This window comes from Festucalex cinctus, chromosome 11 (assembly GCF_051991245.1).
Source record: "Festucalex cinctus isolate MCC-2025b chromosome 11, RoL_Fcin_1.0, whole genome shotgun sequence".
In the NCBI taxonomy this organism is placed as follows: Eukaryota; Metazoa; Chordata; class Actinopteri; order Syngnathiformes; family Syngnathidae; genus Festucalex; species Festucalex cinctus.
In genome coordinates this window covers 24262760-24281999 of record NC_135421.1, presented here as the reverse complement: position 1 = coordinate 24281999, position 19240 = coordinate 24262760, and the positions used below count along the sequence as shown (strand labels likewise).

The window sequence follows — 19240 nt, the reverse complement described above, 5'->3', positions numbered from 1 at the left end:
GGACGCCGCAGACTGGCAATTGACTCATCCAACAGCATTATAATGTACTACGTCACATAACACTTGGGAATTAAAATAACAACATTGAGCTTTTCTGTAAATTTGTGGCACCCAAGGCAAAATGCCACAAAATGAGCCATAGCTAGCAAGCTAACTGCAAGTAATTACAGCTAAGTAACGTACAATTGTCATAGTCACTGATGCGAACAAAGAGCGAGTATTCTCCCACACTGTTCATCCCGTCAAGGTCTTTTCACACTGCACTTAGCAAAGCACAACGTGGCACCGATGAACCTATTCATTGCGTATGTGCTACAAGGGCAGACCAACATAATGCCGCGTCACGCAGTGCACCTTGCTAGGTGGGCATTTGAAAAATTCGAGAGCAGCATCGCGGTGACATTGGAAGGCACAACCAATAAAAGAGGGGCTGGCGGAGTGATTTCAGAGTGCTAAAAGCAATAGTCCAACCAATGTTACTTCCTGGTTGGCACGTCTGAATATTGGCAAGTTTAGTCATATTCTTTTCTTGAAGTACAGTTCTGAAGAACCTGACCCCTGCTGCCTCTCCCACTATTACTCCATTCCAGCATGTCTTTTATTCCATTCCCTCCTACTCCTGCTTTCTTCATTTCCTCCACCATGCTCCTTCTCTCCACCACGTATTTCTCACAGTTAATCATCACATGTTCCACAGTTTGTTTGGTGCTCTCGGCAGTGTTCACATCGACCTGTTGGACGCTTCCCAGGGTTCATACGGTCATGAAAATCCTGGAAAAGTTATGGAAATTGAGAATGCAGTTACCAGGACTTTGAAAAGTTACTGAAATAGAGCATTTTCGTTTTGGAAAAGTCATGAAAATATTATGTAGACAATATTTCGGATGCATAACACATACGATAAGACAGTCAATCAAATGGTGTGTGATTAAAATGTAAATTGACGTTATATAGTTCAAAGCAACCGTTGATGGCGTTAGCATAGTAAACAAGTGCAGTGTTTGCTAGCATTCTCAACCGCTGCCCAGTTTTTGCTCAACATGGACTCAATGGAATTTTAAATGTTCTTACAGTTTAATATCTACAAGTCTGCCTTTGCAGTATTCGATTTACCATTTGAGGGTATATTTAGGATAGTAGTCGAGTGGATAGCACTGTGAACTAGTGGTTAGCTAGTTTGCCTCACAGATCTTAGATTTAGGATTCGAATCTGTGGTCTGGCATTCTTGTATAAGTTTGGACGCCCCGCCCCCCGCGCTTGCATTGATTGTTTGTTTGTTTTTTTCCTGGTCGTCCAAACACTACAGAAAATGGATGGATGCACTCAACAGTATTGCACATCAGGTACAAACTAATTTATTATAACACATTTACACATTTTGATTTTTTTTTTCTAACTTTATTCTGATTTTTTTCCCTCTTTCTTTTTTAATTGGGTTGTAGGCCACAGTGATGGTAGAAAATTATTGTAAAATATTGTCTGGATTTCACTTATTTTATATCACACAAATGTGACATTTGAACAGGGGTGTGACGACTGAAACCTAGATTTCGCAAATGATCATGCTGTTCTGCATTAAACGGAGAACTGTGGTAGAATATTATTAATCGGCTTTATAATAATAATGATTATTATTATAATAATTATAATTATTATTATTATAAAGCTGATAATAATAATAATAATAATAATAATAATAATAATAATAATAATAATAATAATAATAATAATAATAAATATTATTATTATTATTATTATTATTATTATTATTATTATCCACAGAACCACAGAATAAGATGAACTTAAAAAATACTGACTGTCACCTCTGTGCAAAGAAACCCACAGTAAAGTGCAGTCCACTGGCGTGCAATGACACACACTCAAAAAAAAAACAAAAAAAACACGTCTTTCTCTTTTTTTTCCACCCCCCAGCCCTCCACGCTCTCCTGTGAAGCGCGCTCATGTGCACGCGTTCACGTTTGGCAGCTCCACGTCGACATTCTTCCAGCTGCGTTGAGTCAACTGCACGCAGCAGTCACTCGCGGCCAGGCAGAAGAAAAGGTAAAACGACGGCGACCGAAGCAGCAGCCAGCCAGCCAGCTCACCACTTGAATCGCCTTTGCACGTCAGCACATCAAGTGCAGCGAAGAAAAGAGTGGCTTTTGCATCGCTCTCTCGAGGTGGCCCTGCAACGTCCTCACTTCGCTGCTTTTCGTTGCATTTTTAGAAGCAGACTGTTTGGCTCCTGCAGCTGACCGCTTATGTCTACCTCTCATGCAGGTACTGTATGGCTCCGCTATGGCGACTTACTAAACCCACTTGACGTATATTCTTCCTCTTTTTTTTGTATACAGGATTGAAAGGTCACGTTATGTATTTTCTCGTGCAAAAAAAAAGAAAAAAGTTGTTGTCAAGTCAAGGCTGTTAAAGTAGCAAGTGTTCCTAAATTGCTGTTAGAGAATGGTCAACATAAACTTTGCTGACCTTGTGCACTTTTTTTTTTTTTTTTTTACACTGTCAACAAGTTGACTTGTTGAAATCAGCCTTGCCAAGGCCTGTTGAATCCTCAAGGCTCAACAGGTAGAAGCTACAAGTGGATACAACTCAAATAGGCATTATTGTGCTGTTTATATGAAACAGTTACCTCTAAATGGCCACAATTGCACAAATGCTTTGAAATCTACTGCACATGTGCAAAAGGCTTCCATTTGGCCTGCAGTTACCTGCCTGGTGTTAAGACTTGTAGCCACCCAGTAGGCCCATTCCATATGGAGCATTCGCACCGCAGCCACACAAACACATTGGTCCAAAAAAGACATTTTATGTATGCATTGATGTTCGAAGTGTGCTTCAGTACAACAAATGTATGGTGGTTCTTGTGATTTGCTGCAGGTCAAGGGAGCTCCAAGTCACTCTGCTGGATGAAGACAAACCTATGAGGTGGCACTGTGGCTTTCCAAATAAAGTTCTGTGATACACTCAGACTCTCACTGCTCGCAGTCAGTGCATTACAGAACTTTGTTTTGGAAGTTAAATCTCACGAGATACGGGAATTAAGTCCTCGAGCATCTGGATATTTGCTGCACTTTTGCTGATTTTCTCTGAAATAAAATTCATCTGCATGTTCAATTTCTTTTGTCCATTTTATTCAGAATTTAAACATGATTGAATTAGAATCCTACATTTCAGTATGACTGTGATTCTGTATGTGTTAAATCATTACTTAGAGCGGTGGATGGTACCATATGGAAACAGTAGTCATGCTGGTCTGGTGACTCAGTAGAGGTGAGATAGAAAAGTCAACAGTGAACTCGTGTTGGTTTAGGTTAATTTGAGGTTTACTAACCAAGCCACCAGTGCATCAAACATGTCAATGAGAAAAGAACCGAGTTCACAGTGTAATTGACACAGTTTATGTGCATGGTGTTGAGGACTTTAAAACTGCATGTATGACCACTGACCAGTTAGTCATTTCAATCAATACATATTGAAATCCAATCAAAACAGACAAATGAATTGACTGATTTTTTTTTTTTTTTTTTTAAACCTTTCTCAGCCAAATGAAACAGGTCTTAAAATTACCAACATTAATGTGGATAAGGTTTAGCCAATATAGTTTTATCATCCATCATGAAGCGTTATTGAAGAAGAGAACATGTCTTAGTTCATGTAGTGTATTTTCAGTCATTGCATAGAATTCAGCATATATGTGTCGCAAAGCATGTTGGGAAAAAACTTCCGCGATAGCTTCAGGTCCTCATCCTCAGTGTGGTAAATGTTACAACTATGTGTGAAACCATCGGTTTAAAGATTAGCAGAGAGAAATAAATGATTAAATCAATTCAAATTAAAAAGGGGCCGTCATGGTTTGAAAAGACCAGTGTCGGTTAATTGATCTTTAACCACGCACACAGTACAATATGTACACATTCCGAGGATTATCCTCTCGGTACTTGTTATTCAATAAAATGGCCCGCGTTCAAATATATGATTGACCAATAAACAGTTATTGATTATAAGCGAAAATGTCGTGTCCAAAACACGTTTTCCATAAGGTCAAACACCGAGACAATGCTTTTTCCCAAATCCCCATGAACGCCACACACTTTCCTCCTCAGCCGTATGACAGTTCCGCTCTCTCCCGTCACAAACACGGAAGCAGCATGGCGTCCGACAGCGACAGCGGCTCCGACAGCCAACGAGTCGCTCAGCAGAGGTTGAGGATAATTGCAGGGCATTTGCGAGCACCGACGGATAGCGGTTCCGCCATTGTAGCCGCGGAGTGCAAAGCCGAGGGGAGCGAGGCGGATGTCGCCCGGCAGGAGAAGACTATGCCGAGGAGGAGGTACAAGGCTGTGATGGAGCGGGGGTTGAGGAGGGTCCACACGTCCCCTGTAGCTTCAGCTATGTAACCAACTAGCGCCATAAAAGTCGAAAAGAGAGAGTGGCGGTGACCCTAGGTGTGATTTATTTACCTTTCAGACGAGGACAAATTCCTTAGTGAGACGCGGAAAAACGGTTTTGGTCAGAATGCTTGTTAGCACTGGTGTGATACCGGGTGGGTGCGGCTTCATGAAATTAATCGATTGTCTTTATTTCATTCATCCGGAGAGACAATAACGATAGTTTTATTGTACTCTCTGGTTTTCTGTTATTTTGGGATAATGAGTAATTGACAACGAACAATGGATGAAACATTTTGTGGCGCGTGTTGTGTCGAACGTTCGCCAAATCTAGTACGAGTTTTTTTTTTTTTTTTTTTTTTTTAAGTTTGTGTTTTCACACAGTATACGCAGTCTACGACAACAGACTGTTAGTACGTTTCTGTCATTTTGTTTTCTCAATACGCCACTTTATGGCGGGTTTTACTTCACAATCGAGAGACGAGTCATTGAATCCAACTTGGGCTTCTTTGGTTGATCTGATTGGCTAAGAGTCATGGTGGTCTGACTTTCAACCTATTGGGAGTAGAGTTGCGTTCAAGAAACCTCGGTCGTTTTAAGCTGTCATCTAATGTGAAATCGGATTCAACAGCTGCAGTTGAGTGTAAAAAAGAATTTGGCCCCGTCGAACTGTTCAGTCTTCTGGTCAGTGACACTGAGCAATACTGCAAAGGCAAACTATTATAGAACAAAAAATATATTTTTAGATATGCCATGTTTTGATTTTGCTCAGCAAATTACATTATACAGATTTCAATAATGTCTTTGATATTGTGCAGGATTCTCCATTCTCAGTGGCCACGGGCCTCTACATGACTATTGGGCAAGTACAAATTTCTTAGATAAATAAAATGAAGTCAGTACGTTTTGCTTTTTCATATTTAATATTCAATATTTTGAGTTTTATAGACTTACATTGATAAATCATCAATCCACTTCGTTCACATTTTATTACACATCAGGTTAACTCCTTCCATAAGGAATGGCTTGAACAAGACATTTGTTTTATTATGCATTATCGATTTCTGGTTTAACAAGTTTTTTTTTTTTTCCTATTATGTAGGTATATTTATGTTTGCGTTCTAGTGTGTCAGTGGTGTCAGATGAAAACAATCTGAACATGTTGGTTCAGGTGTCTCGTTCAATGTAAAGATAAGCAGAAGAAACCTGGCTAAGCTACACATAAAAAAAAAAAAAAAGTTTAATTTTATATTATTTTTCAGATGACATCACATTCTAAGAAGAAAGCTATACAGTATTACATTTGCATCAGCAGCTTAATTGGTGGTCGTGAGGTCATTGAACTCAGGTTGTGTTTGTTTGAGAAATTCCATTTAGGCTTTGAGCAGTTCGCGCAGTCGTTTTGAGGTCAGTGTGTGTGTGAAGCATTGTTCCAAAGATTTTTTATTTTTTTTATTTTTATTTTTTTCAAGTCTGGGAAGTGTAATTATTCCAGAATAGTAATTTATAATTCAATATTTTTGAAAATGTCTTTATTGCACTATTATAATACATTTCACATTATTTAATTTACTTTTATTTTAGCATAAGCCTAACCTACTAGATCAAAAGATTTATGTATAATCAAGCTGATATTGTTTATTGAAATACACATTAATTTATTGCTTATGTTTGTTAAAAAAAAAAAATGCACGGGAAGCGGCCATTTTGTTTTAAAACTTTGGGTCTCTTTTAAGACGTAAAAACAGTTGCATTGTGCCGTCATGTACAATCTTTTGGAATAAAAGGATAGAAAAGCCTCAAAAATCCCAAGAAAAAGCAAAGCATAAAATGTTGGTGTAATTCCCACCTGTACAACCTCAGGGCCTTAAAGGCTGTCGAGTATTTTTGGAGCATGTCCATGAGTGTCTCCAGAGAATGTAGTAGGTGTGGCTTTCTGCTACTTTTCCGACTATTAACTTTCCTGGTGATAAAAAGGCCCACCTTGAATGGGATGGAAAGTTTTGAATGACTGAATAAAATCAGAGTGCATTGACGTCAGCCTTTTGTGAGAGTGGGTATCAGATATTTGTTGTGTCTTGTTGCTTTAAAAGACACCCCTCAACTATTTAGGATGTATGTTGTAACAGCTTGTGATTAACCATTAACCATCAATCACGTCATTTATTTATTTTTTTCCAGGCAGGAGATCATGAAATGGAACGGTTGGGGCTACAGCGATTCAAGGTTTCTCTTCAATAAGAAAGGCCAAGCAGAATTCACTGGCAAAAGGTACAGTAAGTGTATAGTAACTCTCGGCTTTTGTACCTGTTTAACAATCCCCCCTCAGGCCAAATGACACGTTATCTCAGCCACTCACGTGACCATCTTGTGTAAAGATTCTCGTGTTCTCATGTAACTGTAATCTTGGGGCGTGTTGCATCAATCATTTCATCAGCAACTTCCCCCCACCCTGCCAGCCCACAACCCACTCTCATGACACCACACCGCTGCCATCTAGTGGCTTTTGTGTAGAAGTGATAGTATAATAAGTGACGGTCTTTCCTCAGCCATAGTTGCACATTAACGGGAGATTCTTCACAATACTTCATTCTTGTAATAATTTACCCGTTTCTGGATTGGTGCAGACTGAAGAGGGAACTTCCAGCGTGTGTCTAGAAGGAGGCTGTTTCTCAGATTACACTTCCTTAAAAGAAAGCATCTGTTTCATACTTTAAATGTAACAGTGGCTTACAATATTATTGAAAGTACTTTTTAGGAATAAAATTGCCTCATTTTTGATGAACACTTGGGCCAATTATGCTGCTCACTGGTCATTAATGTCGTACTTGAAGAGTTACTTTTATTTTGGGGTGGTCATTTGCATAAAAAGAATGAACTAGTGGATTAAAACAGGAGGGTGCTTTGCTTTCATTGTTAGATAAACATGGGCCACAATTGTTGTATGATCAAATGTGAATGTGAGATAAAATTGCCCTTGCTGATAATGTTTTATTTTGACTACATACATAGGTTGTCCTAAAAAAACATTTTCATTTGAAAGGTTAATATAACATGTCCCAAGCAGCAACAATTTAGTCGGCTTTATGTTGCTAAAACTAATGTTTATTTATCAAAATTCCAACAACATATTGAAATGGATACATTTTCAATTTAATTATGCCAAAATTTTAGCTGTAAAAAACAAGAATGGTAGCTATAATGTGAGGGTATGAAATCATTTAGACTACAAAATATTTGTATATATTTTTTGTAGCACCCTGTTTTGTGTATGATGTGGAGTTGCTCCTAAAAAAAAAGTGACCGTTAAGTGCAGGAAGAACAGGAGTGACATGCACGAGAAGATGAAAGTTATTTAGGGAGTTAATCGAATGAAACAGGATGTTGCTTAAGCTGTCAGTAAAAAAAAAAGAAAAAAAGCAGTTATTCTTACAATGTGTCCTCCCGATCTCCATCTAGATATAGATTAAGTGGTATGATCATCCCTGGCCTGAAAGACTGGTTTGAAAGCACATTTGGAGCCAGTCTGCAGCACAAAACTCCGGCAACAGTGAGCGCTTCTTCATTCATTCATAGCCGTTCTGTCCGCAGCAACTGCAGCCAAGTAAATGACAATGTTTTGTTTTGTGTCAGCCCCTCCTGAACAGTAACGCCGTACAAGCTCCCACTCTCAACGCGCCCTTTGTGGACGATTTGAAATCCTCGGGCATTCCCTTCTCGCACGATGTGGAGGACCGCGTCTTTCGCAGCCACGGTAACGCTCACCGGGAGTGGGCTAGCTCGCTCTTCTCGCTTTCATTTTTCACTTGAAGTTGCTCACTTCCCTGATGTCTTTCGCAGGGCACTGCTTACATGAGATCTTTGCCATGCGAGAAGGGAGATTCGGTCGCCTTCCGGATGTGGTGGTGTGGCCTAGTGAGTTTGTCATATTCATTCCTTCGTTCATGTTTCAGTATTAGTATTAGTTGTTTTGTTTTGTTTTTTAAATGTGTATTACTTGTGTGTAATACTTAAAAAAACAGCATGGGTGCGACGTCATCTGAAGGTGCTTTTCTATTGGCTGCTGCTAGATGACGTCACTTCTGTGTTATTATTAGTATTATTCCGGTTGATATCAAAATAAATCTACTAAAAATCGCACCAAAGACTAAAACGAAGTACAGTTTTGCTATAATTATAGTTTTATAGTTTTGTAAACATAAAATGTAATTTCACTTAGTTTTTGTTTTTTAAAAAGCATTTTTATTTTATTTTGTTAACAAAATAGTTTTTTGAATTTTAGTTTGAGTTATTTCGTTAGATTTTGTTAACTAAAATAACTTTTACCTTAACCACCTGTGTTTTTCGACACCCTCCCTTCTTACTTTAACCATCTCCAAAATTTGTCTTTTTATTTTATTTGAACTGAGTCAAATGCCATTTTTAGCATATGTCGCGGGCCACTAAAAAATGGACAGCGGGCCACAAATGGCCCCCGGGCCGTAGTTTGGACACCCATGGTCTAGAAGTATTGTTCGTACAAATATTTACCATTATTGTGACTTTATTACTGCATTCGCATAAGTTTGTGATAGACTGTGACGGATTCCGACTTTGTAGGGCTGCTGTAGGAATGAAACTTGAGGGAGCGCTTCTATACAAATGCAGTATAGTAAATGTTAGCAGTCATATCTATAAAGCACAAGTAGCACTGGAGACTTTCATTCAGCCAAATTAGCTCTCTAAAAGATTGGAGACCCCTGCTGTACTTTTTAGCAGCCCTGCCTAAGGGCATGTAAAATATATCAAGCAGAGTTTTATTTTGATTGTAATGATGAGAAAGTGGTTTTGTAAAGATATTTGGTAAAAGTTGTTAAAAAAAAAAAAATCTAATCCACATTTTTATAATGGCAAGCATGTATAATAGACACATGATGTTTTATTTGTCTGTCAGGTCTGAGTTATAACGCAATCTAATGCTGAATAGTTATTTGGCAGCAATTAACATTTCCAAAGGATGATGATCCTGTCTAACATGTTTGCAATTGCATTTTTCATGATGTTTCATGTACTCATCATTTTTCAAATTGGCTTATGCTTAATTCTGTTTCATGTTCTATGCAATAATGTACATTTCATTTGTAGTTACTATGCTAGATTGTAGCAGTCATTAAATGCATAGCAGCTTATTGTTTTATCATTATGAACTACAATTATTTCTTAGCGTACATTGCAGCGTGGCTCCAAGCCAATCTGTTTGTTTTGAGTCTGCTTCATTTTGTGAAAATGTTCATTTTAAAAAGCGTCTGTGTGTCTTGCGTCTGTCAGTCAGCAGCCTGTAGCAGGATGCAGGCATTCCTCGCTGTTGCCAAAAACACTTTAGCCACGCTTAAGTGCATCCTCCTCCCCGCTAACTGTGACCCGACGCGGGCTCTGTTATTGGCTGCAACACATTTGTATTGATTCGGATCACCTCACCACAAAGAGCACCACTTCATGCCGTCGCACTCCACCTGGGAAAAGCCTCTGGCAAATGAATGCACACCCTGTTTTCCTGCCCTTTTCCTTCTCTAATGGCCCTGCCAATATAAACACACAATTTATCACCTCTGTCATATCTCATTTATTTTCGAATGTGCTCTGAGACTTAATTTATGTTTGCAATAGAGGAGGTTAAATGGTCGTATACATCTTATCAGGATGACCTCAATTTTGAAGATGAAGTCTTGTGTCTTTGCAGACTGCCACAATGATGTCGTCAAACTTGTGGAACTGGCATGCAAACACGACGTGTGTTTAATACCTTTCGGAGGTGAGTTTGCAAAGCACTAGTCAAACTATGGAGCGGATAGTAACTGTATTGTCTTACTTTCTACATGCATTATATTTATTTATTTTTCCTGCACTTTTACTGCAAAAAGATACAATAAATTTATAGATTCATGAAGCTTTACTATATTTTTTAAGATTTGTTTTTAACATTTGAGTGTTCCAGACAGTCAATTTCTGTGCTTTTGGTGTGTGTCCTGCATACAGGAGGCACAAGTGTCTCCAGTGCTCTCGAGTGTCCCACAGATGAAGCTCGCTGTATTGTCTCTCTGGACACCTCTCAGATGGTATGTACGTTCTGTAAATGGCAAAACAACTTCCTAGTAATAAGGAAGTCATTCAAAAGACGTAAATATTGACACTGAGTCACCCTCGGTACACTTCAACATGGTTTGATTTCCTTTTCCTCTCTGCGAAAGTGTGAAATGAAGTACTTTTATTTTTACCGCATGTTTTTATTGTGTTGAAGTTGAATTTATAAGTGATAGCTAAGTCAGAATTGAATTTGCAGCTGTAATTAAAGTGACTAAAATTAGTTTGTTTTCCTGATGCTTGGAAAATATTGAATCTCATGTTTACTTTTTTTGCCCCAAGTTTGAAATAAATTACATAAAAAAATATATTAATTAATAGCGATGTAACGATAAGGGCAAGATCGTGATATTAAATCTGCCACAATATCGTCGTCGTCATGTCCACAATATTTAAAAGGGCCACATCTGTTTAAAAAGTCAGGCTGATTTCCATTTGTGCAGTTCTAGTACCCTCTAGTGGCTAGTTTATTAGTGCAATTTAATTTTCATTAGGGATGTTTTGGCCTTCTATATTTAAAATCTATGCTAATTGTCAGATGAAGGGGAACCTAATTTACTTGTGAAGCGATCAATGTGTACTTGCATTAGCAAGTAAGTGCCTCAATATTATTAGAGATTGTAGGTGGTTGATATGCTTTGCTGTTAAAAAGCACAATATTGTGCTTTTTTTTTTTTAACAATATTATGATCTTTTTAAATATCGCCAACCCCCCCACAATATCGTGCTAATTATCGCATCGTGACCTTCATAATGTGATATTGTATCATTACATCCCTACTAATTAATGTCCACTCACCATATGTTTTCTTTTAAGCAACAAAGCCGTCAAACTAACCTTAATAAAACAGCTGCATTCCATAAATTTTTGCAGCATTCATGTCTGAATATAAATCCAGCTCTCTCACAAACACGATAACGTTTCATTTTCAAATCACAACAATATAAACCAGCAAATATTCTGTTGTCCTTTGAACTATGTGAAAACAATAAATATGCCGCTGTCCCACCAGTGTTTTGTTGCTGAGGTCAGAGGTCAAAGGTGAGGTGACTCCGGTGTGCGAAAGAAACAGCAAAGGAGGAACATAAACTTTATTACCTCTGCAGTGTAATTGATGATGCGGGGGTGGGCGTGGTGACCCCCTGCAGGTAGGCCCGAGCCCAGTGCTTAGCGGCCCAAATAAGAAGCAGATATTTGAAATGAGATATTAAATTGAGTTTAACCTAGGGGAGCTTAATCTTGTGGCCTCGCTACGCACATTTAGCTCACACATACACACAAAAATTATGAAGAGCTTGACTAAAAAACTGTCTCCCCCCCATTTAGAACCGCATTCTGTGGATTGATGAGAAGAATTTAACTGCCCATTTGGAAGCCGGCATCATTGGCCAGGATTTGGAGCGTCAGGTGAGGGCAGTCATGTCTTGACTTAGATCTGCTGCAGACGCTTCTGCGTTTAGACTAGGCCACTTTAAACGGAGTCCTGAAAAAAAAAGTCTTGGAGGCTTTTTTTTTTTTTTTTTTTAAAGAAAAAAAAGCCATGAGTTGAATCACATTCCGTTTCGAGGCCCTCTTGTGGAGGTTGCTGGGTATTTACTAAAATTCCTCATCCCCCACACAAGCAGTGACACGTAAGCACATGTTGTGACAGGCTAAGGAACCACACTGGCTTCCTTAAACTGGAGTCAAAATGGATGCCGCACGCCTCACTATAATGGAGTAGAACCATGTGATTTTTGTCCTGGAAAATCAGGAAGGGACAATAATGAATGAAAAACGTATACTATTTTTATAACATTAAATAGTTATTACAATGTTTAAAATAAATTAGGGGTGTCAAAATTAGTGTGTTAATTTAAGGTTCCTTTAAAGCCACTAATTTTTTAAAGCGTGATTAATAATTAATGACCACCCCTAACTTGGAAAGCATTTAATAATAATAATCATAATAATAAGGTGATTGGGGTCAAGTTGTGTTTTACAATTTTAAAAATGTGTATAATTTCACAAGTTTCTTCGTGTTAAAGATTAGATAGCTCTTAAAGGAATACTTGACTCATTGAGCCATGTTCAGCAGTAAAAAGTTAATATTTTATTGATAATTAATGTGTTAACTTCATTATTTTTCATGTACAATTAATACCTTTTAAAAAGTAATTTTTCTACTTGTTGTCGACTAATGATGACATCACCTGTGCCAAGGAAGTAGTAATGACCGTTGACTAATCATGGCTCAATTTACTGATTTTACTGACTGAACAAGTGAGCCATGATTGGCCGTTATCTACTTCCTCAGCACGGGTGATGTTAACATCAGTCGACAGCAAGTCGAAAAAAATACTTTTAAAGGTATTACTTGTACATGAAAAATAATGAAGTTATCAAATTCAATCTGGGCAAAATATTAACTATTCACTGCTGAAAAATTTTCAATGAGTCTAGTGAAAAATGTGGCAGCAAAATAACCAACACAAATCAGTATCACACTCACAGTACATCTTTTTAATTTGAACATTTTCTGAATTATTATATTACTGTATCAATGACTAAAAGATGAAACCATATTTATATTTTTTTAACATTTATTTCCCACTTATGTTAACAAGGGTATGAAAACTTAGAAAAGAAATTGTACATTTAGAGCAGAAAAGAAATTGTGATTAATCGTGCGTTAACTATTGAAGTCCTGCGATTACGATAAAAAATGTAATCGCCTGACACCCCTAATATAAATCCAAACAAACTTGTCACGATTCGACTTTTAACAGCTAACAGCTTCCTTTTGTGTTTGCCAGCTTAACGAGAGCGGCTACTGCACAGGCCATGAGCCGGACTCCATGGAGTTCAGCTCAGTCGGGGGCTGGGTGGCGACCAGAGCGTCAGGCATGAAGAAGAACATCTATGGCAACATTGAGGACCTGGTTCGTGCTCATCTGTTCGTAGGAAGGAAACAATTTGCAAAACATTTTCACTCACTCTCCCCGAAGTAGAAACCACAGCATGAGTGGTCCCACATGGCTTGCAGCAGTGCTTCTAATTTGTAAACCAAAAGGAGGAAACCATATTTCTTTTTGCTTCCCCTGGTGGGAGTAGGTTGTCCACGTTAAGATGGTGACTCCGCGTGGGGTGATTGAGAAGAGCTGTCAGGGTCCCCGCATGTCTACAGGACCGGACGTTCACCACTTCATCATGGGATCTGAAGGTCTGTTCAGTCGTGTGTGAATGAAAAGTGGCAACATGAGGTCTATTCTCATGCCTACTCATATGTCAGCAGTGTTCCGTCCTTGACCGGCCGGTCTTGTCCCTGAGTGAGCGTTGTTGATTGTGGTACAACTATTTACAGTATACTAGCCGCGCCTGATATGCAAACCGACATTGACGTAGTTGCTTTGCACAAAAACCTTCAGCTCTGCTCTGCCACGTAAGTCAAATGATGTTCAATGCGCCACAAACTTTAATTACATTAATATATTGTAGTATTACACTGCTGTATTACATTTTTTTGAAGCCATTTTTTTTTTTTTTTAATGGGTATCCGTGAACTAATTTGTAGCTATGAATAGATTTATAATTTCCTTTAGATGTCACAAGATGGCGGCAAAGCTCTGCTTTTATCGAAATTATGGGTGGGCAAACCATGACGTAGAATGGCATAAAACAAGTAAACAGATATTTTGGTTTGCATTTTTGGTTCGCTGCAGGTGGATAATTTAGCTTTAATTTCAGAAATCCAATACAGTTTTGTTTACATACAAGTTAAAACGACAACAATAATGATATACTGTATGCAGCAGTGTTATCCTCAATTTGTGTCAAAGGGATTATGTGGTGTTTTTTTTTGTTTTTGTTTTTTTTCTGCAAGGGACGGTCAAAATAGTTTTTTGACTCTTCCATGTTTCCGACCTCTGGTCCACACGAAGTTCCTCAACTCACTTTAACATGTCATCAAGATGCCACAAGATGGCACCAAAGCAATACTTGAAAATCAATGAACTGGCGTGTTTTTATGATAGGTTCCAAACAAAATCTGTGAATTTGCAAATGCCGTGAGGTTCACGTCACATACTTAGTGTAATACCCTCGCATGTGGGAAAGGAGAGCCACAGCCGCTGATATGCCTTCCAGCCATTTATTGAATGTCGGGAGAACAGTAAAATACTTAAAGACGACAAGTGAATCAGTAAAAATCATTATAAACTGCACCTCTTCTCAGTCTCTCCGTTGCTCCCTGTCAGAAGCCATAGGAGGAGGAGCTTGCGGGTCTTGAGGAAATTAGCAACATGCTTGCCACTGGGGAGGAGCCCTTGTCTTGTATTGTCACGTTTGAGACTTCATTAAAAGCCATAACAGGCTAAGTATGCTCATCTAATAAGAGTGTGATTTCGTCAAGACGCTGTCTGTAGTCATGCATGTTATAAACTGCTGAAGCCATTGCATGTGATCAGATAGTCAATGAGACTTTTAAACATGGCCTTTGTTGAGAGCAGCAATTTTACAGTACAAGTCCACAATCAGAAAAAAAAAAAATCCACCAGTAAAAGTAAGACTCCAACAAGAAGATCTAACAAAGAAAGCTTTCTTTGATTACAGAAGCAGACTCCCTATGATCTTTTTTTTTTTTTTTTGCTTGTTTGAGGACAGTACGTTCCTTTGATAGCAACTGCTGCAACAGTTGCCACGAGCAACTGAACATTTGTCCAAAATAACTGCTCGTGGCAGAATACACATTCAGAGAATTTGGCTTGAGCTTTTTTTTTTCCAATAAGAGTATGTTAAATGAAAATGTTCAGCTTCTTTCAACGTTTAATTAAAACCATTTTCAGGCTGAAAAGAAAAATTGCTCGTCTTCCTTTTAAAACAAATCTGAAAATGTGGTTGCTTGCGTTTAGGGCACTGAGATTTAAAAAAAAAAAAAAAAAAAAAAAAGCAACCCTTCCAACAAATACCCGAAATGTTGATTCATCCAACTTCATACCACATTTTCCACATGTGATGCTACGTCTGTTTGTGAAACTGTTATCACACTCTGCGTTCACGTTTTCAAGCGTGCACAGCGGCTTCTTCTCTAATGAAGAGTTTTTGAGGTCGTGAGGTGGGTCAGAGGTTTATCTGTATCTGTATTTGAGCTGCGGCTCTGCGCTTGCCTGCCTTTGAGAGACTCTTTCTTTATTTCCTCATGCTCCTCGCTGATAAATCTTTGTTGCCCCCCCTCCCTGCCCCAGTAGAAAACCAGATCCCCTCGCTGAAATGAGAGACAAAGGTCACCACAACGACCCCCAGGACATTTACCAGAACCCTTTAAAAAAAAAAAAAAAAGCCAAGGAGTACTAAGTTTATATAAATGACTGGCCCTAACTTGTTTGTTTTGTGCCTTCCTATTTATAATCAGTGTGATATTTCCACAGGAACGCTGGGTGTAGTCACTGAGGTGACAATGAAGATTCGACCCATGCCAGAGTATCAGAAATACGGCTCGGTGGTGTTCCCCAACTTTGAAAAGGGAGTCGCATGTCTTAGAGAAGTTGCCAAACAGGTAACGCCACACTTTTTTAAATTTATTTATTTATTTTTATTTTAACTACACAAAAACATTTTTCTACGCTGTGTAGGAAAATATATTTATTGGTTGATTCATGAGGCACAAAAAATGTCACGTTTGTGTATTGACAACTCTACTGTCAATTCAAAACTTAGCATAACAGAGCTACTCTGAAAAAAAAACATAAGAACAAAGTCATAATTATACTCAGAAGTCATATTACATGTGTAAATGTGTTCTTTGATGATCTTGTCAAGTAGTCACAATAAATATTTATATATAATTTATATAATATTTATATAAATAATATTTTATCACAGCATCACCATCAGTATGACGACTTTGTGTTTATGCTAAATCTTTGTCTCCGTTTCTGAAAAGAAAAAACTACATCTAGAAGCCCATTTTGTTAGGTTTGATTTAGATGTTTTTCCATGTTCAAGAGTCATCAAAATTACTACTAGCCATTGACTATAAATATGAGTTTTTGTTCTGTTTTTTTTTATTTTATTTTTTTTATTTTTTATTTTTTTTTTAAAGAATTTTCAACAGTTTTGTAATCATTTTGCTAACTGCCAGGAAAAGTTTCCTTGCTAATTTTAAAGTTTTGTGTTGAACTACAAATGACTACAAATTCAGACATCAAACAAAAACCCAAATGCCTCTGACTTTTTATGTATTTATTTATTTTTTATTGATTGATTGATTTTTTTTTATTTTATTTTTTTTACTTTTTATCATTTCTCATTAAATTACAAAGTGAATTTATACTGATTTAAATTTCTTTTATCATTCTTTTTTTTTTTCTCTTATTTTAGCGGTGTGCTCCTGCATCTATTCGGCTAATGGATAATGAGCAATTTAAATTTGGTAAGTTTTATTGGACCTTTTTTTTTGTAGAAGGGGGGGAGATCACGTTCACTTTCATGGGTTTGAACATTGTCTTTTAAAAATCCAGTCTATGATTATGAAACCGCAGCCTTATCCTTTCATCGTAGTCCATCAATGAACGACACTGGTTGTATTTTCATTTCACCTGAAGATAAGCTGCAAAGAGATGAAAAATGGCTCCTGGCCTAAGTGCAGTCGTCAATCCATTGAAGTTTTATGATGCTGAAGGTCTGGCCAATGCATCTGGCATCACCGGAGATCTGAGTAAAACTCCCGCAGCCTCCAGGGATCTCATTATCTCGCCTAGATTTCCGCTTTTCACCAAGTAGGCACTTCTGAGTATGAAGCAAGCTAGATGAAGCGACCAGGTTTTCCCCACTAATAACTAAAACTCATGGCTCCATGATACCTTCTCGGGCTTATTAGTGGCTTCTTTCACGCTTTTAATCATGTTGAGTACGACCAATTGATGCCTTCTCAGATTGAGACGACACGTGCAATTTAGTCGTGGCTGTCTACGCGGTCAAGATGAAAAATGAGATTGTTGTCAAGATCACACAGCGCTTTTACATGCGAAAAGGGAGGAGCAAAGAACAAAAGGTGGTGGGTATTAGGAGTAAAATCACACATACGAGGATGTTGAGTTATTAATTCAACAGTGTGAGGTTGCTGACAGAGGTAAAGACACGTTGTCAAACCTCATAGTGGACAAAATTAGGCCACAAAGTGATGAAGAGACTGAAGCATGCGCGGGGAGAAATAAATGAAGTGTTAAGTCTCGGCGACATCACGCGTGACTTGATTGATAGCCGTCCCGTTGGCCCCGGGCCCTCATTTTGCTTGTCCGCGGGCACTTTTTGTGTGTCTGATCAGGAATAAATCAAAAAAACGTGTGCGTGAGGAAGACTGATATCGCCGCGTCAACTCGGCTTCCCTTCAGAAAGTTTTGATTTATGGTCACTGTCACCAGCCGCCACCGGCCCGTTGTAAAGTTATTCAAATGTCGCCGTTGATTTTTCCTCCTTTTTTGTTCGCGAGCCCAAATAACTCTTGACCGGCGTGCTCTCGCTGATTCCCGGAAAGTGCGGGCGTAAAGCGATGACTAATGTTTGAAACGAAATCCACGTCTTCATGGCTGACCCTTAACTGGCGCGTCTGTCCACAGGTCACGCCCTCAAGCCTCAAGTGTCGTCACTTTTCACCTCCTTTCTGGACGGACTGAAGAAACTGTACATCACCAAGGTAAAGCGGGAGCACAAAGCGGTCCGTGTCGGAGGCGCTCTACAAGTGTTTCTCGTGAAAATTGAACCTCGGCCTCCTAAATCCTCAGTTCAAAGGCTTCGACCAGAACCGCTTGTGCGTGGCCACCCTGCTGTTCGAGGGAGACCGAGAGAAGGTCCTGCAGCACGAGAAGCAAGTTTATGACATTGCTGCAAAGTTTGGGTTAGTATTAAGGCACACACTGTTCTCCGAAATAAGACGTTAAGTGTACTTTCTTCAAGTTGACTACTGTGATATTTGAAACTCGAATAAGAACCTAATTGATAGGTCTTTCTTTTGGTATTTTTCATGTGGGATTTTAGACATTCTTTTACAAAACTAAAAACTTATTTTCTCATTTATCTTATTCTTGTGACATTACAGCTTTATTTTTGTAACGTTGAAATTTCTCCTCTTTCAATTTGGCTCTATTACTCCTTCATACGTCACAACAATGGCATGTCGACATCTTTGAGCGTGCAACCCCTCAAAAGAAATCACTCGCCTCGCTTAACTTCACCAGCCTTAAGTAGAAGTAACGGTGAAAAGGACGCTTTGGGCTTGGTGTTGCGCTCAGTTGTTTGTCTTAGTTTGCGGTGATGGATCACCTGTGGATGTCCTCCTGCCAGGCCCGCCTTTGTGGGTGCTGATCAATGAGGTCTTCTGGGGGGAAATCAGTTTCACATCAGGCTCACTGGGATGCTCCACAGATGATTTAGGCCAATTTGAAACATTCAGTTATAGTTATGGCTCCTCATAGTGCAGGCTGGAAAGGTTCGGGCTAGATTTTCACTGAATATTCCACTCCCCAGAGTGAAATGATTAAAATGTAGCTATGTATATTTGTATACTCACCGGCTACAATATTAATATCGCCTCCACAAAGGCAATCCAAAACAAATAAATACTCACTTTTAATTTACAGTATATGATTCATTTCACAGTTGTACCTAGATTTGTTTGTATTATAATAATGTTCTTGTTATCACTCGATGATCCAAAGTCATTTGAAATTCATTTGAGGT

At 38.5% G+C, this 19240-nt stretch overlaps 1 protein-coding gene across 2 annotated transcripts in view; it reads left to right on the top strand.

The window, feature by feature from the left end:
• The first annotated feature begins 4092 nt into the window (after nucleotides 1-4092).
• Nucleotides 4093-19240, top strand: part of agps (alkylglycerone phosphate synthase) — a 28146-nt gene continuing 12998 nt past the window's right edge. Inside the window, exons 1-14 of one of the 2 annotated variants that reach the window (XM_077537036.1) lie at nucleotides 4093-4346; nucleotides 6586-6675; nucleotides 7864-7954; nucleotides 8038-8158; nucleotides 8245-8319; nucleotides 10124-10195; nucleotides 10420-10499; nucleotides 11852-11932; nucleotides 13321-13446; nucleotides 13619-13727; nucleotides 15931-16058; nucleotides 16883-16934; nucleotides 18121-18197; nucleotides 18286-18398. In XM_077537036.1, the coding sequence (XP_077393162.1) occupies nucleotides 4093-4346; nucleotides 6586-6675; nucleotides 7864-7954; nucleotides 8038-8158; nucleotides 8245-8319; nucleotides 10124-10195; nucleotides 10420-10499; nucleotides 11852-11932; nucleotides 13321-13446; nucleotides 13619-13727; nucleotides 15931-16058; nucleotides 16883-16934; nucleotides 18121-18197; nucleotides 18286-18398 (1469 nt within the window). Of the gene's footprint in view, nucleotides 4462-6585; nucleotides 6676-7863; nucleotides 7955-8037; nucleotides 8159-8244; nucleotides 8320-10123; nucleotides 10196-10419; nucleotides 10500-11851; nucleotides 11933-13320; nucleotides 13447-13618; nucleotides 13728-15930; nucleotides 16059-16882; nucleotides 16935-18120; nucleotides 18198-18285; nucleotides 18399-19240 lie in introns of both variants that reach the window. The other variant, XM_077537037.1, reaches the window with a different exon arrangement.